The sequence below is a fragment of the Perna viridis genome, chromosome 7 (genome assembly GCF_037379345.1).
Source record: "Perna viridis isolate PV_CMFRI_1.1 ecotype Kerala chromosome 7, ASM3737934v1, whole genome shotgun sequence".
NCBI classification, from domain to species: Eukaryota; Metazoa; Mollusca; class Bivalvia; order Mytilida; family Mytilidae; genus Perna; species Perna viridis.
In genome coordinates this window covers 25,896,267-25,920,244 of record NC_142451.1, presented here as the reverse complement: position 1 = coordinate 25,920,244, position 23,978 = coordinate 25,896,267, and the positions used below count along the sequence as shown (strand labels likewise).

At 32.7% G+C, this 23,978-nt stretch overlaps 1 protein-coding gene across 10 annotated transcripts; it reads right to left on the bottom strand.

The window, feature by feature from the left end:
* Positions 1–761: 761 nt before the first annotated feature.
* Positions 762–23,978, bottom strand: LOC148612007 (uncharacterized). 10 transcript variants are annotated; one of them, XM_088593077.1, is made up of 10 exons: positions 23,749–23,977; positions 21,577–21,599; positions 17,796–17,885; positions 16,460–16,556; positions 7,596–7,711; positions 5,517–5,690; positions 4,366–4,456; positions 3,778–3,896; positions 2,599–3,435; positions 762–1,073 (listed from the first exon to the last, which is right to left on the bottom strand). In XM_088593077.1, exons 3-10 carry the CDS (start codon positions 17,842–17,844, stop codon positions 811–813), a joined length of 1,746 nt encoding a protein of 581 aa, XP_088449203.1. In that variant the 5' UTR covers positions 17,845–17,885; positions 21,577–21,599; positions 23,749–23,977; the 3' UTR covers positions 762–810. The 10 variants fall into 10 exon arrangements, with proteins under 10 accessions (XP_088449203.1, XP_088449202.1, XP_088449204.1 ...); XM_088593086.1 differs by lacking the exon at positions 21,577–21,599 and adding an exon at positions 1,899–1,968 and having other exon boundaries at positions 947–1,073; positions 23,749–23,978; XM_088593076.1 differs by lacking the exon at positions 21,577–21,599.

The window sequence follows — 23,978 nt, the reverse complement described above, 5'->3', positions numbered from 1 at the left end:
GTTAACCTTTAATGATAAATATACATATATATATAGAAATTATGGATATACTTTATGTGTTCAAATTTAACAAATGATTAACTGAACCTTTCATATATAAATTTAAACTTAGGATAGTAGTCGAAATTTAATCATTGATACTGTGTCGTGTCTTTTAAACAACCATCTTAAAAAGAATACACTATTATAACTTATAATAGGGTAAAATATTACTTATATAGGTTTTTTCTAAGTTTAAACTATCAAAAAAGAAACAAAGAAGTGTATACACATATAACATTGATTGTAAAAAAAAACACTTGTAAGTTTGGTGATGATTTCGTTTAAATAAATGATCTACGTCCAGAGACAAATGCGTCTAATGACATGAATTTCTGCGACCAAAACGATCTTTGTCATTGTTTTGTTACCATATAAATAAAGACAGTTGGTGCACGGATAAAGGTCACGCATAAAAGGTGGCTTTTAGATTGAAGGTATTACGTATTTCACAAGTCAAAGTATAATTCAGTGAACTTATTTTTCACTTTTAAACAGATTTGCCGTGAAATATTTCAGCTCTCATAATAAGAAAGTGAAGAGATAAAAACTATTATAGATGTCTGTACAATGCAAACATTCACACAAAAAGCCTAGGGGTTTCATTCTAAAATGTAAGTAGGATGCATCGTTATATAGTTATTCACTAAGCCGACTCGGGTGCCAATAAGATGTGTCATGCTATATTTTAATCAATTATTCTATCAAGTAGAACTAACAAATTTTTAATAACAAAATAATGTATTTTATTAAACAAAATCAATACAGTGATTAAGAACTTCCAAGTTCAACCGTTGAAATACTAGCATTTGTCGTTTTCATAGAGTTACACATCCTTATCCAATCTGGAGTTACACTTTGGGAACGCCTTCTTTTTATTCCTCTTTCAATTTTGTCCTTTTCAAAAGTCCGTTTCAACTGAAAGTTGACTATCATAGCAGTAATTACTCCAAGAAGTATTCCCACACTTGCAACTCCAACAACTGCTAGAGTAATAATACCACCAAGGGCAGCAGGGGAAATTGTTGCTGTTTCTGAATGTGATAAAAATAGATAATGTTTTATTTACTATGAAGATTCACGATAAACAAAAGAATCATTTCCGGTAATATTTTTAAGGAAAGATAAAGTAAACACTCCACTAAAATCACGATTTTAACGAGAACATATAGCACTGTCAAACAAGATGTCGCAGAATGACGTAACAAGTTTAGTTGCAAATATTCAAAAAGGAGAGAAAGCAACAAAATTGTTGAGTTCCTCTATATGATTGAATATATACCGAAATTAACACTATTGATATGAGTGGTAATTTGGTACTTAAAAACCACTCTAAACTGACAAAAAACAAGGTTATATATTTCGGATAACCTGTAAAAAATAAGAAAATTTTCAAATCATTAATTTTAAATTGATTACAGTTTGAATATTAAAAAATCAACACTGTTCTGTCCGGGATTGCTTGAATCGCGAAGTGCAGACCAGTCGAACAATGTATTTATTGTTCCAAACTACGTTATGAAAACTAACCTGATTTGCTAAAAAAAAAGACCAACCAATCAGAATGTGTGCTATCAATCAAACTAGATTATTACATTTTAAATATCAAAATATGATTATAACGTTGCGTTCGCACACAAAGCATTTTAAGCATGAATATGTGTTTACATTTTTTGTTTATTTGACAGTATTATCAATAGTTAGTAATTAGACTAAACACCGTTAGAAGCCACCTAGTTCTGTTTATCTATAGTGTATCAGTTTGCTGTGTTTATAAAAAGTTTCAAAAGTAATTTTAAGAAGCATACTAAGAATAAAAGACAACTGTATTTTAAATCTCAGAATGAAAACAATCTAACCTGTTACATATTTAGTTAAACGTCGAGAATGATAATTGTACTTAATTGAAAAAAGCACTTCTATTAGGAACTGAAAAAATAAAAACAAATAAAGTATGGTATTAATGGAACATTAAGTGATACCCCGCTACGTAATGATGAAAAATGGGGGTAGCAAAATATTCTTAACGGTTTTACTTGGATTTTGCTGAAAATTTAAATTAATCTGTACTTTGTGGTACAACTGTTCTAAGTTAGAACAAACAAATCTACGAACACGTTACAAGTAACACAACACAAGTGTTATAGTATATTGTAATATTGTAATTCATGTAAAAAGTATAATATGACAAATTTTAATGTCTTTTTCTCACAGTTCTTTGCGCTGTTTAAAAACTGTCAAAAGGTTTGAAATTGGACGAATTTTGTATGTTTCGATTTTCTTTAGAAAAAAAATTTCTTGGATTAAAATGATTGTCTGCCTAAATAATGTGTCTTGTAGTAAACAATTTCCGGAAGAAATCTTTTTATTAATAGAAAAAGAGTCTAAATATGACCTGTCATACTCATTGAAAAATAGAAATTTTGCGGAGATACCGATTTCTCAAAATGTTATCATACGATTCCGTGCTGTATATTCTTTTTTTAATGTAATACAGATGGCTTTAAACCTGAAAGTTTCGCCTAATTATTGCACAACAAACAATTGAAAAAATCTTACCACTCGTATTGACCGTTGTTGCGGTCATATTTTCTGTTGTCAACAATCCAACTGGTGATGTTACTAAATCCGTTCTATCATCAGTTATTCTAGCAGATGTAGTCATATGTATATGTGTTCGTTTTGTAGCTGTTAAGTCATCAGTTGTTCTAGTAGTTGTTGTCGTTTGTGTATCTGTTTGTAGTCTAGTTGTCATTTTATTAGTTTGCTTATTCATTGGTGAAGATGTTTCTTTAGCTTCCTCAGAAGGAACAAATATTGTTGTATGTTCCTCTCTCTGTAAGCTAGTATAAATAGAGGTAATTTGTTCATTTGTTTGTGAGGAAATTTCCTTTGCGTCTGTCGTAGCTTTACTGTGTAAGTGAGTTGGTGCAATACCTGGCATCGACGTTGTGTCGATGGATGAATGTGTTAATGGAAAATTACTCGAAGTGGTTCTCATATAATTTGTTACTGGGGACATCGTAGTGAAATCTGTTCGTCTGTATGTAATAGGGTACGTATTTACTGACGTCAAGTAAGGTGTTGTCGTATCTGTCTTTAATTTGGTATTCACTTCCGTCAAACTCGAGTATCGTGAATCGGTTGACAATTCACGACTAAGAGTGTTTCTCGATGCATTTGTCGAATACATTGTGGCTTCTGAAGATGATTTTGATAATTCTGTATAACTTGAAGAAGTGATATCAAAATTTCTAGCTAACTGTTTATAAGCCAGCACAAAACCTCGATTGAAAGTATATTCATCCGTGGTAAATGTGACTGTCACAGAATCATTAAAGGTGAAGTTGTGACCGTCTATATACCAAGTTCGTTCATTGCATATTTTTTCCATACCTGAAATATTTAATAAAAAGTACGTAAATTATAATATCACTGACTTACACTGTTAACTGTTATTGGAAGAGTACTATAAATACAGATTGATAAATATAGCTTCTCTATGGCCCCGTACTGTCAAAAAAATATATTTTGTTTCGATGGCGACATACGGAATATTCCTAGTTGGTTTTTCATTGTTAGGGCTATTCCTCTCGTGTATGAAGAAGCCGTTAATTTCATGTTATTGGATTGATCGTCAGCAAATTGCAATTTTTAGTTTATTGGATGTGTCTGTAAAATCAAACTGAAAGTTTTTTTTAGGGAAAAAGTTAAATATCTCAATGAACACACATGTACCTGTGAATTGCAACGAGTCGTAACACCCAGGTTGATTAGGTTCTATATCAATATAGAATAGAGATATGAAAATATCTGCAATGTCGTCCAGCAGGATGTTCCAGGTGCATGTAGTACGTCTGAAAATGATTAAAAAAATATGTCTTTTTCTTCAATGTGGATTAGGAATTAAATTGTAATACTGTCATTATTCACAAACCTCTTATAGAAATGCTTAGAAGAATTTTTGTTGTACAAAGTAAATAAAAGTCAACAAAGACGGGAACAAACATAAAAGTACAAAATGCAAATTTTGAGAACTTAATCTCCTTCACCAACTTTGAACCTAGACCAGGTATCAGGTTCGATGATCTACCGTCTTTTTTATGTATTTTACACAATGAATAAATTAGTAAATAAAACGACTAAAGAAAATATAGTGAACATATGCATGTATAATAATATTTAAAAATACCTGTCATAAAGATATATGATTCAAGAAATTTGCTTTTAAAAATAATGCACTAACCAGGTATCCATGTATCTAATAAAGTATCCCCTTGTGCAGTGTTTTAATTAATATACACTTCGTTTGCAAGAAATACTTACTTTGGATACCCTGAAGGAAATAATGGACTTGTTATGAATTTTTCTTCTAGTTCAGCAGAAATGTTTACATTGCCACCACAACCTGCTCCAGCTGAATACAATTCAAGTAAAATACAGTTTTAAACGCATAAATATTCCACTCCGAATTACCTGACCACTTCTAATTAACTATCGTGTTTTCTTCGTATCAACAAATTATATGTTTTCTATGTTTTACTTGTATTTGATTGCATTTTTTCCTTTTTATTTTGACTGTTTTGACTACTAATTTGACCAAGTTTGATCGGTGGCAATTTTATGCTGTTTTTTTTTGTAGTGTAATATACACAGGAAATGATCAACTGTAACAGAAGCGCGAATTTTAGCGCTCTATAAAACCAGGTTTTACCTACAATTTCTATTGAAGAAACCTGAAACAAGTCAAGACCGTTGTGGTGGTTTCCAACGTTCTGGTTTTTACCTCGATATTTTTATACATACTTTCCTTTTTTTTACTATTCCTTTAGACTATTGCATAGAGATTATCAATTCGTCATTACCCTTCTATAACTAACAATAGGTGTTTTGTTATAACAATAGAGAAAATGTACATTTCGTCAATCCCTATTATTTAATGTTAGCATAAAAATTAACCAAGTAGATTATACAAAGTGCTGATGACGTCTCAGTCATATAACCAAATGTTGTCCGTGAGATGGTAGATGATCCAGTCAAAAATAGTGTTCTTTAATTATAAGATGCAATAGCATCTTAACCATGTTTCGCCTTATAGAAAGATAATTCGTAAATTCATACATCGGTATTTGTCACTTGATGATCATGATTTATAAACCGTAAGGAAGATAAAACACAAGCCTTACTATCTTATCTTAGGAAAACAAGACGAAACAAACCTCACCATCTTATAGTGAAAAATAACACCAAAAATTGTAACTGAATATCATCCAATGAACATTATGCGTTCATTTGAATTAAAGTAACCACAAAGTCAACCCACGTGTTGTTTTTGGTTGTCGGATGTGAGTTTGTACATTGTATACTTTTTGTATGATTTATATTCTTATTTATCCCATTATCATTATATTAATTGCTGTCTAATATAATAAATTTGAAATATGTATTTTCTTTATTCCCTATTGGGTATATCTTACAAGTATCTTTGCTCTCCATTGCATGGATGTAAATTCCAAAATCACTATTTGTAGGATCATCATCGGTTACAAATTGTACATAAATGCTGTTTGTTACGACAAATTGTTTAGTTCTAGTCCCTATACTATTTTCCGCTGTGGTGTCTATTTCTGATGCTCCTTGATCATCTAAACCTAAAAATATCTAACTTTTTATAAAATGCAAAACTTAGTTTTGAAAATTACTGTGAAGCAACTTAGCGAAAAATACTTAAGAATTCTCTGAAATTTACAGTAAGGGTTCATCTAAAAATAAAAAAAAAACATCAATATAGTACATATATCTAGCTTTAGTTTTAATATTGTAATGGAAGTGACTTTAATCTGTTTACATGTACACATGGTTTTGCTATTAGCACGTGATTATCATATGATTTCGTTATGGATATATATAGTAGTGAGCTGAGATCGGTGTTTTACCGTTAACTGTTGAGTTTCTGTATTTTACATATGCTTAATGTGTTTGAAAACGAGATGGAGTTGATAATATATGAGTAAAAATCGTCGTTATGATTGGTCAATGCAGTTGGCATTTAATATTTAAGCGAGTTCATGGGCGCGGTTTGCCGCTTCTTCTATAGATAGCCATTCAGGCGTGTAGCGCATCGTCTCTACGCTTTAAGACTGTTACAGTCTGTACCTTCTTTGCTTCTACGGTTATGCCGTTTTCTCATAGGAATGTAACATTCCGAGAGAATGCTTTGGTTTAGATTTATTCGGACCTTGCGGCTTCTTTATACGCTAATATATCATGAAATCATTTGTATTTCTGGTTTTCTGTCGAGCTACAAATATGGCGCGGTAAACAAATGTTTAGGATATTGGTCAGTCACTTCCAGTTGCATTGTCATACCGGTTAGTTTTGAAGTAATTAAGTGTTATGCATTTATAAGCGATATGCACCATTGTTTTATATCAAAGGCTGTGTACTTAGTCAAATACACTATGTGTTTCTAATAGAGTTTTCATTTATACAGTGTTATAGTTACAGAGCCCAGTGCACGAACGTACCACATGACAGTGTGTCCTGTATGTGGTTACTAAGTCAGAATATAGGTAGTTGATATAGCACGTGAAATCTAGAAAAGCGAATACATCAGCGATCGTTCAAACACTTACCACCATTTATTAAAAAGAACTACTTATATGGTTAGATTGCTATTGGTGTTTTCTTAGTCAGATTTCAAAGTGTTAATTGGCCATTTTTACTGAGAAGCTTGCACATACAGAATAACACCATTACAATATAACAGTAGTAGTATAAACTCTCTACACGGGAATGACTTTATTTTTAATGTGAAAGTACTTTAATTCGTGGATACCAATTTTCGTGGATTAGGGACGAAACATAAGTTTGTGGATTCTTGAATTCATGGTTTTTAGGTTTTTAGTGTTCACATCAATGGAAATTTCCTTTTCGATTGGAATAAAATTTGGTGACTTGGCCTACCCACGAAAGAAAACCACGAAAATTAGTACTCAATAAACAATAGTACTTTCACAGTATTTCATATTCTTATTATACTGAAAAAGATATAAATAAGGAGAGAACAATTCCCACTAGTTTGTGGCGATCATCTCCTCCTTTATCTATATGAGGCAATATACTACTCGTATAGTTTCAAAAGCTACGCAACTATACAGAATATATCGTATTAAAACGGACTTATTTAACCGTATTCTTATAACGCTTTTTACCAGGTTAATAATACTACATATCCTACTTCATCAGTTCAAAAGTTCAGATGTGAGCTCAATGTAAAATTTCTATATCTGCCACTAGAATGGCGTTCTCATATTTTAGAACCTTTGGTTTATTCCTTAAGTGTTCGATTTTGTCTTCACAGTCTTTTTTTTTAATTTCACGACCGCTGTTATCGGCATATAATAGCATTTGTTGCTTTATTCCAACAAAACAAGGCTGCATTCTATTTTCTCATAAAACTTTAAGATGTATGCAACATACTTATTTGTCATAATATTGAATAAAGCGATAAGTATGCTCGTATTTTCTCATTTCTTTTATGTTTCGTTTCTTACCAGCAAAAACTTTCAAATAATCTCCTATAGATCCACCTAGTTGTTTATAACGAACCTCTACAAGCATTTGGTTGGAATTGTTTCTTCTGTTTAAAATCCAGGAACAGCTCATATTCCTTTAAAAAAATGACAAGAATAATTGTTAACACAGTTTATGAATGTAAATGTTTTTTATGTTGTATTTGGAAGAATATGCTCATTTAATTCTTACAGATTTCGGAGAAAGTAATATAGACGGTGACCTCCAAAATTATCTGGAATGCGATTCCTTGGAATTGCTATGTCAAGTCTTGGAAATCACTTCCAAACTACCATAAGCCAATGAAATATGGTAAATAAACTTTATATATACAAAGCTAGACTATTTGATGCGCTTTAATTCCAACTTCCGTAGTGTATGCTAACGAGAAAAGAAGCTCAAAGTTATATGATAGTTATAACAAGATTTTTCTTGCAATCTCGTGATAACAATTTATTTAGAATATAACACCGCTAAAAGTGTAAGAGAGATATCTCAGATATTCGAGGGTAAGATTTCAAGTTCTTTAAAGAATTAAACCTTAACCGAAGATGTCTGGGATTTTCTTCCATTTTTGACGGTGTTTGAGTCTTTTCTTACATTGAAAAGAACGCTTTGTTTGTTGAATTATGTTTTATTTACACGACATCATGAATTTTTTTTATTATGACGTCACAAATGTTTCATTTAACCCGTGGATAAGAAATACATAATCTTGCAAAACATGAATATTTCTTTCTAACTAAAGAGACAGGAATATATTCTTATTTTTAAACTGTGCGAGATTTTCTTATCACACTCATGGGTGGAGACAGAACACATGCGCCTTCCCGTTAATTCTATTTTCTCTTTTTTCGTGATTTGTTAATATTGTTATTTTTTCATCGTTCCTCTCTCTCGCTTTTAAATGTTCGCTATGAGCGTTCGTCTATGGTACGTTTAAACGCACGCTGGGGCCGTTCGTTTATCGTGCGTTTGGTGAGCGTTTAGCGTGCGTTTGGGTATCGTGCGTGCGAAAAACCTAAACGTGTCAAAAGGGCATCTTATTCAAAAGAATTCAATTAGCTAAGAACTTCCTCTACATGCATTGAATCAATGTCATATTGTATTGACCACATTTGCACTTGCACATTGGGAAACTATTTTCTCCTCTAGAACCGCTCCCGTGCAGGTCCGGGTGTTAAAAGAATAGGCCTGCAGCAGCGCTAAGCTTGTCGTAAAAGGCGACTAAATAGTGCTCAGAACCCTAGCCAGGGGCTAGGGTGCTATGCCCACAGAGCAACTGAGATGTGTGCCCCAGGTGGTGGAATGGAGTACCCCTGGCGTGTTACATGCTGGGGTTGTCAGGCTATAATACGGAAAACCTGACCGGAAACCAATGTGGTGCACCGTGTTGGGAAAGATGTCACGTTCCTCGCACGTTAAAGAATCCTACTATGGTATTCTCCCGGAGTAGGAACCATAGGGCTCCGCCACAGGAGGCTAAATTGCCCGACTCTACCCACCTCTCCCTATTTCTAGTGGCAATCAAAATTTGTCGACCCCATTGTCCTTGTGTCCCATCCTTTTTTCATTTCATCGTCATTTCATTTTCATCTTATCATCAATTTCATGTTCATCGTCTGAATATAGCTGAAATATTGTTGCTCGGACGTTAAACCCCAAGAAACAAACACACAAACCTCTAGAAGCTCATATGTTGTATTTCATGTAGAAAGTGATATATAGGGTTGATCTTTCTGGCGGTTCATTATTCATTGAACAGTGCGTCGATGCGTAGCAGGTTACCCTCCCACCAAAAAAAACAAAACAACAAAAAAAAAACAAAAAAAAAACAAACAAACAAAGCAAAACAAAAACAAACTAATTATTCAGAAATAGTTGAAGATTGTTGTGTGTGGTTTCTTAAATTTGTGTAGTATTAATTGTGTGTTCATATTGTCATATAATGATCATTCAACTCGAATTCTGTGCTGCCTTCCCCTCACGTGCTGACAGTGACTGGTCTTGATTCTTATTATTGATACCTATAGTTAAATGTTCGTTTCATTCCTCCGATATTTGTTTTGATGACAAGCTTTTTCAAATGGTCCGCAAGCTCGAGGATGTGAAAAATGTGTACACACGTGATGGCAAAATTCATGGTTTCTTGAAAAATGGCACTAATTTTTTTATTGATTCACCAGATGATCTGTTCAAAATTGGTGTCGATGAAATCGATTACAAGGCATTAGGTCTCGCAGAGTTGTAGGAAAACGAGGAAGGGAATAATCAGCGCCCGTGTGACGTGCATCAATCTACACATAGTGCCAATGAATCTGTTTTATTCGATTCTTGTGATGAAAATTTGAATAAAATATTAAATCTGAAAATTTTCAGCTTAAATGTGTGTGGCTTAGTTTCCAAATTCAAAAATCCTGATTTTGTCTTTAATTTTGAAACGAATGAAAGTTTTAAGTAGGTCAATGAGTACCAAGGCTACATCAGTTTTCAAAAACCCCGATGTAAGAAAAAATTGTATACTATACATGACAAATATGTTGTCGTACCAGCAGACAAAGCCCAAAACAACATTGTTTTTGTCTGCAAAACGTTCTACATCCAATGTTTATTATCAGAGGTAGACGTAGAAAATAATAGCAGTGATAAGACCTATACTGCTACCACTCTCTTCAAAGAAGAGATTGTGGAAAACCATAAATCTATGTTATACTCTTTTGGTCTCTCTACCAAGGACGATGATTGTGATTTACCGTGTATGTACTGGATTCCTAAAAACCACAAGAATCCATACAAACAACGTTTCATAGCTGGATCTGCAAAATGTACCACCAAACCTCTTTCAAAACTTTTAACTTCTATACTCACAACTGTCAAAGAGGGTCTGCAGTCTTACCACAACACTTGTTACTCCCGTAGTGGTATTAAATTCAATGTGGATCCTGAAAAAATCGAAAGATCTTTTGGAGACAATCAGTTCAAGACTATTATCTGAATATAATAGCATTAAAACCTATGATTTTTCAACACTGTATACTTCTATTCCCCATACTCAGTTAAAATTCCGACTTTATACATTATACATCGTTGTTTTTCCAAAAAAAGATGGTATACCTAGATACAAATATATAATTCTTGGTAGAGATTCCTCATACTTTGTAAGAAATAATTCCAAATCATCTTCCAAATATACAGCGGAAGATGTTTACAAAATGTTGGAATTTTTACTCGACAACATATTTGTCCAAATTTCGGGGATTTGATACATCGCATCTACCCAAAAGAACTTGAGATAAAGGATACTACAGACTGCCTCATATCTTGACCTACACTTAGAAATCGATGGTAAAGGAAAACTATTGACCAAACTTTACGACAAACGTGATGACTTTTCATTCAAAATTGTCAAGTTTCCTTTCATCTGTGGCAACATCCCTTCAGCACCTGCGTATGGAGTGTTCATATCACAACTCATACGTTATGCCAGAGCTTGCCGAAACTACGCAGACTTTTTGTATCGCGCTAGAACTCTAACAAATAGGCTTCTGGAACAGGGTTATGTTCCTACAAGATTGTAGTCATCACTACAGAAGTTTTGTGGTCGTCATCGTGAACTCATGGATCGTTATGGTGTATCCATCTGCACCACGAAAATTGATTTGTTCAACGGGTCATAGTTTTCCTTTCCTCGTTTGTCTACCCCGGACTTTTTTTATTAGCAACTCGGCGGGTGTTTCTAGAAAAGCAGAGGACGCTTACCCTACCGGTGCACCTGGTCCATGCTCCCAATTTTTAGTGGAGTCCGAGTTGCTCATTTGCTTTTGTTACTTTGTATGTATGATTTTAGTTGCTTTATGTTCTTCGTTGTATATGTCTGTTTTCCATGTCTGGTCTTTGTCCCTGAATTACATTCTTTTGATTACCGCTATAACCTTGGTTCCCTTGATTACTCTTTGTCGAATATATTTCTTTTTATGATATAATTTGTTTAACTGAAACAAAACTTGATAAAGTAAATGGTGTTTTTATTGAGGGTTTTGAGCTGTTGGCATCAGTTTGCCGCACTCATTGCAAAGCCAGATCTGGTGGTATTTGTGGTTTTATTCGAAAAAAAAAATATATAAATATGTTAAAATTCAAGAACCTGTTATTTGTTCTAGTCAGTGTGTATTATGGTTCAGTATTGATGAAATATTATTACATAAAAATACTTTATTTGGAGTTGTTTTTATTCCCCCAGAGGGAAGCAATTATAGTTCTATTGATATGTTTACTGAGATTGAAAACAGGTTTATAAATCATGAAGGTCCTATTTGTTTAATTCACATACTGGTATTATTGATGATTTTGTTAGTATTGAAAATAACATTCTTGAAATTTTAGACATTAAAAATGATGTACATGCTATTGACAATGTATATATTTTAAATGAATGTGGTGTTCCTTAAAAAGGTCATCTCAGGACAAAAGTAGGCACGATAATTATGATTTTAGGCTAATTGAACTATGTAAAAGATTTATTCATAGATTTGGTCATGATCAAAACTTGGGTCACACTACATGTAACAATTCTGTCATTGATTATGGTATTGTGCCACCTGAATTATTCCGTACTTTATTTGATTTCAATGTATTACCTTTTGATCCAATATTAAGTGATATTCATAATCCATTACGTTTATCAATTTGTTGTACAAGTACACGCATTAATTTAGATAATTGTATTAATAATGAAGGACTAAACTTCATGGACATTGATAAAATTGCTAATAACACTATTGTTAACCCCAGATGGAACAACGACCGTTTAGCAGATTTTAAAGCCAGCATAGATGATGCGAAAATTCAGGAACTTTTAAATAGACTTATGGATGTTAATCCTCAGACTTTGACCGCTGATTTGTGTAACGGACTTATAGAAGATTGTATGTTTTGTTTGTTTGTTTGTTGGGGTTTAACGTCCGAGCATCAATATTTCAGCTTGATTCAGACAATGCACATGAAATGGATAATAAAATGAACATGAAATGATGATGAAATAAAAAAAAAAAAAGAATGGGACACAAGAACAGGAGGGTCGAAAATTTTGATTGCCACTAGAAAAAGGGGGATGGGTAAAGTCGGGAAATTTAACCTCCTGTGGCGGAGCGCAAAGATTCCTACTCCTATCGAATACCACAGCATGGTTCTTTACCAACACGGTGCACCACTATGGTTTGCGGTCAGGTTTTCCGTGTTATAGCCTGACAACCCCAGCATGTAACACACCAAGGGTACCCCATTCCACCACCTGGGTCACAAATCCCAGTTGCTCAGTGGGCAGAGCGCCTAGCCCCCGGGTAGGTTTCTGAGCACTATTTAGTCGCCTTTTAGTCGACAGGCTTAGCGCTGCTGCAGGCCTATTCTTTTGACACCCGGACCTGCACAGGACTATAGAAGATTGTAATGATATTATGAAATCTACAGCTGTAGAATCCGACATGTTTGTTAATAGAAATGTCGTCAATAATATTAAGAATAATGTTAAAAAACCTGGTAGAAAAAAATATTTTAATAGTGATTGTTATGTCAAACGTAAAAATTATCATAAGTCTAAAAATTATTATCATCGTGTTCGTACAACTGTCGCTTATTCAGATATGGTTAGTAAAAGTAAAGAATATAAGAAAGTGTTTCAGCAATCACTTATTGATAATTTAGGAAGTCTGCGTACTTCGGATCCTAAGGCGTATTGGTCTATGTTAAATAGAGGTTGTGATAAACAAACTGGTGCTGATATTGTTAGTAAGATTGCTCTAAATGTATTTTATGATCATTTCAAGAATCTTCACATTGTTCATGGTGATGTTGATATTGTTTTAACCTGATAATGTAAGTGAACATAATATTGAAATTAACCAAGTAATTAGTGAGAAGGAAGTTTTTGATGCTGTTATATCTCTTAAAAAATAATAAAGCATGTGGTGGCGATCATATATTAAATGAATTTTTAAAGCACTCTGTTGAGAAGGAACAATTTGTACTGTGCTTTTATTGATTATCGTAAAGCTTTCGACACTGTAAATAGAATTATGTTATGGCAAAAATTACTACGTACATCTATTGATGGAAAAATACTAATTGTTATTCAAAACTTGTATAAGAATGCCAAATCTTGTATTAGAGAAGGTTCTATTTGTTCTGATTTTTTTTACTTCAAATATTGGAGTTCGACAAGGGAAAAATTTGTCACCCCTTTTGTTTTCTATATTTCTTAATGATTTGGTTGATTTTATGTCACATTCTTACAATGGTCTCACTGATATTAGTAATATTGCACATTTGGTGTTTGACGATTCAGAAATTGTGGTATACTTTAAGTTATATTTTTTGTTATATGCTGACGTCACTGTAATATTAGCCGAATCTGCCGAAGAACTACAATCTTCTCTGAATATTATATGTCAGACTTGGAATTGAAATATTAATGCTGAGAAAACCAAAGTTGTTATTTTTTGTAAGAATCGTAATGTTGAAAATATTAGATTTAATCTTAATGGTGAAAAATTGTCTTTAGTTGATGAATTTCACTATTTAGGTATTAAATTTTCTAGAAAAGGATGCCTTAAATCTAACAAAGACCGGCTTGTACAACAAGCACGGAAAGCTATGTTCTACATATTACGCAAATCAAACTATATTTACCTATAGATATTTTACTACAAATGTATTCAATGATCGCTCCAAATTTGATGTATGGAGAAGAAGTGTGGGGATATGAAGGTAATAATATTATTGAGAGATTGCATCTTGAATTTTGCAAAAATATATTGAAAGTTAAAAACTGTACACCAACATGTATGATATATGGTGAACTAGGTAGAATACCTATGTATATTCCTATTAGTGCAAGAATGATTGTTTTTTGGGAGTGTATTATAAAGGATAAACGTGAAAAAATGTCCTATACTTTGTACAACATTTTATACAAGTTAGATAAAGAAAATGTGTATCACTCAAAGTGGTTAAATTGTATAAAAGATTTTTTAATTAAGACTGGTAATATTCAGATTTGGAATGATCAGAAAGTAGATGTAAACTTTCATTTATCCAAAAAGGTTAAACAGTCGTTATTTGACATTTTGGTGAAAACTGGAAAGATCAAGTATATAATTCCTCTAAATGTTCTAATTATAGGATGTACAAGACAACTTTTGGTTTAGAAAATTATTTGGCTGTATTACCACAAGATTTATTGTATAACTTATGTCGACTCAGATGTAGTAGTCATAAATTGCCAATTGAAACTGACAGGTTCTTAGCCATTGATAGATCTGAACGAATATGTAACAGACAAGAATTAGGTGATGAATTTCATTATCTGTTCAATTGTACTTTTTTTCAAGAAAGATGTAGAATCTTGTCAAAATACATAACTGACAGTCCAAGTACTATTAGCTATAGGGAAGTAATGAATTGTGAAGATAAATTTACTATAATAGGCCTTGCCAAATTTATTAATATAGTGATGTCTTTATTCAAATGATATTACCTTCCTGTTGTGTTCATTCATTATGTTCAACATTGTTCATATTTGTATATACGTTTATTTTGTACTACTATGCTCCATCTGGAGTGTCTTTGTGAAATAAAAAAAAGTTTCAAAGTTTCAAAAGTTTCAAAGACAAAATGTACATCCATGTCTTTTATAATTTTTGATACATGTACATGTGTACACCTGATTCTAGCACAATGCAAGTTTTTATGCTTATTCATAGTTAAGACATACGATTTCATTGTGGTTTTCTTTATATTTTGCTTAGATAATTTAGGGCACCCCTTTTTAATGTTCCCTTGACCTGATTCATTCATTTTTTTTGTAAACTTTGACGTTTCATACATGTTCGCCTCCCCCTTTTTGATGTATTTTCAAAAAGTATGGAACGCCAGTTTGTCACTTTAAATCACTGTCATTTTTTAAGTCTTGAATTTAGGCTAGAACATACATGTATTTTGAGTCAAATGAAGTAATTTTATTATATTTCTCATCAAAAAATATATTTCATATTTTTGCATATGTATGGTGTGCATTTAAGTTCATTTTACACGTTGCATTTTTGACTTATTATGATCACATGTGTTATGATAGGTTCTATATTGTCGTTTTTTTCTTTGATTTCAGCTTTTTTACCGTTTTCTTGTTGTTTTACGTGAAACTCCTTTGAACATCAGATACTTCTATGTCTTCATGCTATTTGTGTTAATGGAAGCGTAAGTAAAATAAAGTTTAACTCTAGTGCAATTTATTTTGTCCGCCCCTTGGTAATGATGGATGCACTACACATTCAATGCAAATTTCAATACCAGTTACATATTCACAGGAAATATAAATTCCCAATGCACATCAATGAATTCGCTTTTGGATATATATGTTTTTCATATACAATTTGCATTCAAATGCCATGTGCATGGGCGATTATGTCGGAACTGAATTCTTAAGACTAGTGCCTTGTCAATCTTATGCGAATTTAACGTATGTGGACGCAAAGCGATTTCAAAATACATGTATGTGTGAACGTTAACGACGACCTTTTCAATGCAAACAGACTAAATGCGTATTGGATAATTCGAATTGAGTGCGAATCAGTTTGAAAACAGCATAAGATATCACAAAAAGTTATGTGTTAATTTCTTATGAGACCAGCCAGCTTTTGTATAAGGTTGATCTATTAGCATCCATATAAAACATTTAAACAGGTGTAGGTGGGTAGGTTTTAAATATCCACATCTTCGGTTTCTACTGTATTGTTAAAATCCAACAGAAAATGAAATAAATAACGACTCATGAGATGAAAAAAGGACTTACTGCTCATTAATACTTCCTTGACTAGACCATTCTATGTATACAGGAGTAAACAGTTCCAGTTGGACAACCTCTGTAGTATCCGAACATTGACTCATCACTACAAAGATACTTATATAAATTTGAATTTAGTTAATAAATAGTCATAATAAGTCCAGACAAAGAAGCCTAAGTATAACAATAAATATTTTTTTTAAAGTTTCTTTAAAAATGATACATTGTAATTTAAATATGCTATAATCATTCCTTCAATTAATGAGAAGCCAAAGTATTTACATAGGAACAACTATTTCGCTGTACCCGTGTAGAATATTGTTTTAGGGGCCACCTGCAGCCTGCCCTGTGGTGTGTGGATTTCCTCGACACACGGTTTTCTTGAGCTGACATTTTTCATCCCGATGGTGTTGTCTCGTCGACATATTTAACACGTTAAACATATCCATTTTCATTATATGCATCGAATGCTCGAACATAAATGATAAGATAATGATTAAAAAGAAGTCAATGTGCTGATTACTAATAGGATAATTAATTGGAAAGAGTGAATAACCAAAATATGATCACGAGTGCCGAAGAACGCCTAGATTTAACGAATGTGCGGAACTTATTCCGCGCACCAGTTAAATGTTTATGCGTTCTTGGCACGAGTGATCATATTTTGGTTATTCACGATAACCAAATGATTATCCTATTTATTATATAGATTTCCTCCATTATTCATTGGTATTTTCAACACAAATTTAAAATTTTATGAAAGGCGGATTGATATTCATGTTGTGACGTTTTGGCGGGAGAAAACTGGAGAGTGAAATTACCGAATTTATTTCTAAGTGTAAATTATCGAAAAAAAATTACACTGGGAACAATCGGTAAATCACTGCTATCTATATAATAATAGTATTTTCCTATCAGGCCCTAACAAATATTCAACCTACTTTAATTCTTATAACAAATAGTTTTTAGATGTATAATATTTTTTACATTAATGTTGATGTAGATTTTATTATGTCGACTCTTCAGTCGTAAAATAGCACTATTAAGGGTGTTGGAACATAACATACATCTATTTTTTAATAAAATATGTTTGTTTGTCCTTTCCCTACCAACCCGGAAAATGGCCAAAAATGAGTCGTGAAAGGGCAAACAAACATTACTTTAATTTAGACATAAATTGAACAATTGAAGATAACGATCTTTATACAAAAACCACTACTTATTGTCAGTTTTTATAAATTCTTTGGTAAGATTTAGAATAAAAAAAATTAAAATGTACTAAAGAATTTTTATTAGCTTAACGATAATGTTGTTGTTTACTTAACTCTGATTTAACCGTACTTGCCATTTCGACAAAGAAAGCCGGTCACTAAGTACAACGCCCAATATCTCATATCTCCCAGTATCCCAGTTCACCAACCAACATCACTTCTATCTAAACAACCAACAGCAAAGTAAGAGAATACCTTTAAATTTTGATTTTAAGTAGCACTCCGCATAAGAATCATGCAAAATGTGATTCATGGTAAGAAAGCCTACATATTTTTATTTTTGATATTTTGTTTAAAATGTCATAGTAAGCAGAAAGTAACATACATAGAAGATGAAAATGATAAAGAATGCACTGTAGATTTCATAATTAAGGGAGATAACTCTGTAAATGACACTCAAATACAATAGAATCTATTGGTTTTTCAATGTTTATTATCTCCTAAGAGCAGGCAGATATGAATGAATAATTACACATTTCACAATATAGACCCATATGACAACTTAATTACAAAAATAAAAATATGTAGCCTTTTTAAGGTGTATCACATTTTCAGATTTTGCATGATTCTTACAAAGACTGCTACTTAAATAGACAATCTGAAACTTAATATGTTCACAGGTTACAAAGACCACCATAAAAAGAAGTTTTGTAATCACATGTAAACAACAATGATATATTATCCAAAAGGTAAAGGAAATCTTCGTTTAAACAAAATCGTGTCATCTGAATCAAAATACAATAGTATACGTAATACAACCCACACGACCAATTTACTCGAGTGAGACATGCACAGTTAGTGATGTAAGTTAATGTTACAACAACTGATTCTTAAGTAACAATCCATATAAAATACAGACATTCCTAATGGAAGAGGTGATTCATGGTGTAGAAAAACCTACCGAAACAAGCGATGCCTTTTGAGACTACATATCCTATGTCCAACGTGTCAGTTTTTTTTCCTCTTTCGTCTATCCTGGAAATGACTTTTTATTTGTTACTCGGCGAGTGTTTCAAGAAAAGTAGAGAACGCTTACCCTACCGGTGCACCTAGTCCATGCTCCCAGTTTTAGTGGAGTCCGAGTTGCTCATTTACTTTTGTTACTTGGTATGTATTATTTTGGTTACTTTATGTTCTTTATTGTGTATGTCTGTTTTCCATGTCTGGTCTTTGTCCCTGGATTACATTATTTTGAATTCCGGTAGAATCTTGGTTCCCTTGATTACTCTTTTTGACGGAACTATAGTTCTTTCCGTATACCTTGTATTATTTTCCTTCATAAATCAACCAAATCAAGAACAAAAACTCTTGCAAAGTGCCAATTTTATGTTCAATCCATATCTATTATATATTCATCTCAAAAGTGTAACAAAGGAAAGACAAACTATAACTGGCTATATTTGTGGTCCGTTATTGTTTCTGAATAAGACAAAATGTGAATTATGTGGACTTTTGCGATGCAGAAATCATGCACCTTCTGTTAGATTTTTATATTGACAGAATCCTAGCATTGTTTCATGTTTCATTCATTTTCAACATTTTATATTCAGAACAAACAATTTGAAAGATATGGTTATCAGTAGCCCTTATATTATATAATTACTTCTACTGTTGAAAACACAATGCCACATTGTCGGTTGAACGCCGCCATTTGCATGGTCAATTCCACTGAATGAGTGTCAAAAAAAAAAAAGAAAAAAAAAAGATGATAAATACATTTAAGACCTCTTCAGATTGGAATTATGAGTATTAAACAAAATTGTCAGAATTAATGTATGTGTAAAATCAGACAATTCACTCACAAACCTGAGGAAGGGTAAGATTTTACAAATTAATAAATTCTGGTTAACAGTGTTTAATCCTATAACATTTTCTGACGAACGGATTAGTGTCAGTGTAGCCCAACAACATACTTGCCGTCAGACATCCATTGGGGAAAAAAACTTTGCAGATAATGAAAAATGAAAGTTTTGTTATACTGATAAAAATTTCACGACTATAAATACACGCCATTACAATTTTTATCTTAGAATTTTACAAGTCATGTCAATAAAAGAAATTTCAGCTGAAAATGATCGCAATTTTGTAATGTACTGATTTTGTCGATTGTATAAAGTTAGAATGTCTATAGAGATAAAACAGCAAGATAGCTTTAAAGCTATATTAAAATATTGCAAAAGTAAATGCACATAAGTAATTTTGTCACAATTCGGCATTAGTTAACATTAAGTATTCAAATGTAATACTGAAACGTGTGATAAATGCCCGTGGTTAAATATCAATAATATATTGTACTTCTTGTCACTACGCTTACTACTAAAACTGTAAAATCAGTGCAATAATAAACAACGCCCATTTTAGCACACCTTTTGCAATAAAAATATTAAAAACATCAATAAAAATGACAAGTTCAATGTAAATAATTTTAAATATAAGTCGTTCTATAGAATTTACTTAATTGTATCAGATATCGGATACCCTCGGTCATTATCGACCATTTCAACGCGAACTCCTCACGTGATAAACAAACCGTTTGACAATAATTTGTCAAACAACATCCTTTTTCTTGTTACGGTCTATTCATTTCCAATGCAGGCAACACTATAGGCTTGGTTCTAATGGATGACTTAATTGGTAGTTAAGATGGAAAACACGATATGATTGTGAAATATGGAAATGTCAGTGAAGCTACTTGGTTAACTGACAGTAAACAATTATAATACTTGAAATCCCTACGCGAGTGTTAAATAAGGGTGTCAAGCTACAACTTCTTATGAGTGAGGATGTAATTTTCGTTCAGTAAACTATGCAAATATTTTAATTTGAGTTTCATTTTCTAAACGCTAAAGAGGCGATACGATCAGATTTATGTTTACATCAAAATATTACGATTTCAGCAGAGTTGATGATTATGGCCTTATCAGGCTTCGATTCCTTATGAAGTTTGTATGAACAATATGTCAAATGGCACCAACACTTTGGTGAAATTGTTTCTTTTTAATATCCTTGTAGTAGGTTTTAAGCAGGTTTTTTCCATTAGTAATTGATCTTTACAGATATATAACAAAACATTATACATTGTTCTCCTTACATGCATATATTTTCAGTAAAAAACTTTTACATATCTTTTACTCAGAAATGATGCTCTTTCAGAATATTTTCGGAATAAAAACCAGAAAAAAACCTTACAGAGATACATTTAGTTGAGGAGATTAACTAATATATTTCATACGAGTGGACGTTCATGTAATTGGCGGGCCAACATGCGCGTTCATATTTATACGCGTATTATATCAAGATATTCGCGTATATTATCAAGATATGCACGTATATTTGTATTATGTACGCGTATATTGTTAAAAATTTACGCGTATGTGTACACTTATTGGTTATTTTTATATATGCATATATATACGCGTAAATTAACAATATACACATATAAATTACTCGTATATCTTAATAATTTACGCATATAATGTTGAAATGTACGCGTATCTAAAAAAATAATCAATACGTGTATATATTTTAACAATAAACGCACATATGATACATAAAAGGGCGCATATCTTGATAATATACGCGTATGATGTTAAAATATAAAAAAAAAAACTACCAAAATGAATACCTGTTTATATACTCGTATAGTTTAACAATATACGCGTATATCTTGATAGTATACCCGTTTAAAATATATAAGCGTACGTTAGCCGGCCAAGGACATGAATGGTCACTCATAATTCTAAACTATTATAAATAAAATAAGATAGTGTTGTCCAAGATAATGAACTATAATGAAGAAAGTATTATATTGTAAAGAAAACGATTCAAGTTCCTATCCTTAAAAATCTGACTTACCGAAACAAAATGAAAACTGTGAACTAAAAATAAATATAATCTTTGAACTATTCCAAACATTTCAAGCGAGAAACACATATTTCAAACAAATTGATGATGTAGGGACATTGAGCTTAAACAATAAATTATCTTTAAAATGGTATTTGTATAATTGTTTGACAGTGCGTGGCAGCAAGGTGTTAACACAAATGAAAATATGGGTGGAATTTCATTCACATCCATTAAGCCAATTACAAAAGACATTTGATCTTGTGGTCATAGATATACTCGAATACTGAATTCTTAAAAGGACCACAACGCAATATACACCATTATAGAGCACTGTATGTGCAGTATGTTTTACAATAGAGCAATTTGTAATTTAGCAATATTTGGTACTGTTACAAATTGGAAACAAACCATCTGACGGATGTAAGGACAGGTGGATCACTGTATAACACTAAACGGGGTATAGAATAATTTTAAAAACATTTTAAAATATGTTCTTTATATGTGTATTTTAAAATACTGAATGGTATTGAACTATATGTAGACAGCAAGAAAGTTAAGTAGCACTCCAGCTAAGGATCAGCAAAATGTGATTCATGGGTAAAAAACCTACATATTTTTATTTTTGATATTTTGTTTGAAATGGCATAGTAAACAGAAATTAACATGTGGTTTTTCATATAACCCGTGCTCTTAGGGGATAAAAATTGTATAGAATGCACTGTAGATTTCAAAATTAAGGGAGATAACTGTAAATGACGCTCAAATACAATAGAATCGATTGGATTTTCAATGTTGATTATTTTCTAAGAGCAGACAGATTTGAATGAATAATTACACATTTCATAGTATAGACCCAAAAAAACAACTTCATTACAAAAATAAAAATATGTAGCCTTTTTTTAAGGTGTATCACATTTTTTCAGATTTTGCATGATTCTTACAAAGACAGCTACTTAATATGTATGAATGCCAAATAACAGAAGAAAAATTGACAATACAATAAATATAAATGTTGCGGTGTTCATAACTGTAGAAAACATGCCTTTTCAAAACCGCGATAATTGATACCCGCGAATATGTTCATTTGAAGACAAAAATTGGTATGTTTACGGTATATTAAATCTGTTATACAGTGAAACCTTGTCTGAGACAAACCCCGAATAAACCAAAAATCTGTGTAAAACAGACATTCTCAGAAGTCCCTTCGCATAGATCAGCCTGTTAACCTACAAACCCCCTCATCTTAAAGAGGATTCGGTCTGAACAGGTTTTTATGTATAACATGGTTTTAGATCGTATGATTGATTGTTGGGGTTTAACGGCCGAGCAGCAATATTCCAGCTATATTTAGGCGATGAAAATGAAACGGATGATAAAATGAACATGAATGATGATGAAATGAAACAAGGGATGGGACACAAGGGTAATAGGTCGACAAATTTTCATTGCCACTAGAAAAAGGGGAATGGGCAGGGTTGGGCAAATTAGCCTTCTGTGGCGGAGCGCAAAAGTTCCTGCTCCTATCGGATACCACAGCAGTGTTCTTTAACGTGCAAGGAACGTGGCATCTTTCCCAACACGGTGCACCACTATGGTTTGCGGTCAGGTTTTCCGTATTATAGCCTGACAACCCCAGCATGTAAAACGCCAGGGGTACCCCATTCCAACACCTGAGGCACACATCCCAGTTGCTCTATGGGCAGAGCGCCTAGCCCCCGGCTAGGTTTCTGGGCACTATTTAGTCGCCTTTAACGACAATCTTATCTCTGCTGCAGGCCTATTCTCTTGATACCCGGGCCTGCACGGGGCGGTTGTAGATTCTAAAAATGTGATATAGATATACTTGTAATCGGGAAACTATTCTTAGACTACATATCTTAAGTTTGTTATTATTCAAACGCTTAGCTTTTTTTAGCCTTAGACTGTTGACTACTTGGAGTACATCTTACCCGTAGGCAACGGGTCGGGGGCTACAACGACCCCCCCCCCCCCCGAAGCAAAAATGCGTTATAAACTGTTAAAACAAACTGTAAATTCATTAAGCATTACAAACATCTGCAAAGAAAATTTCGTCTAAATAGCCCCTCTTACCCCTTAAAACAGTTCCGGCCTAGGGCCTATGCGTCGTCGGGAAAAAGCTTAATTACACATCTTACACCTTGAATAATTCAAAATTCTTACCAGATTATCAGAAGAAAAAAAATCATTGAACTTTAAGACACTAAACCTCTTTGTTAATATCCATAATTTCCTTTCACTTGATACTGAGTACCTTAATGTGCACAGATCTCAGTAGAAAGAATCTTAAATTGAGTATAAAATAGTCAATTTTTCAAGCATGACAGATTTCCTTTGAGTATTTTATAAAAGGCACACTTCAATTTAAAGTAAAATGATGATTTAACACAGCA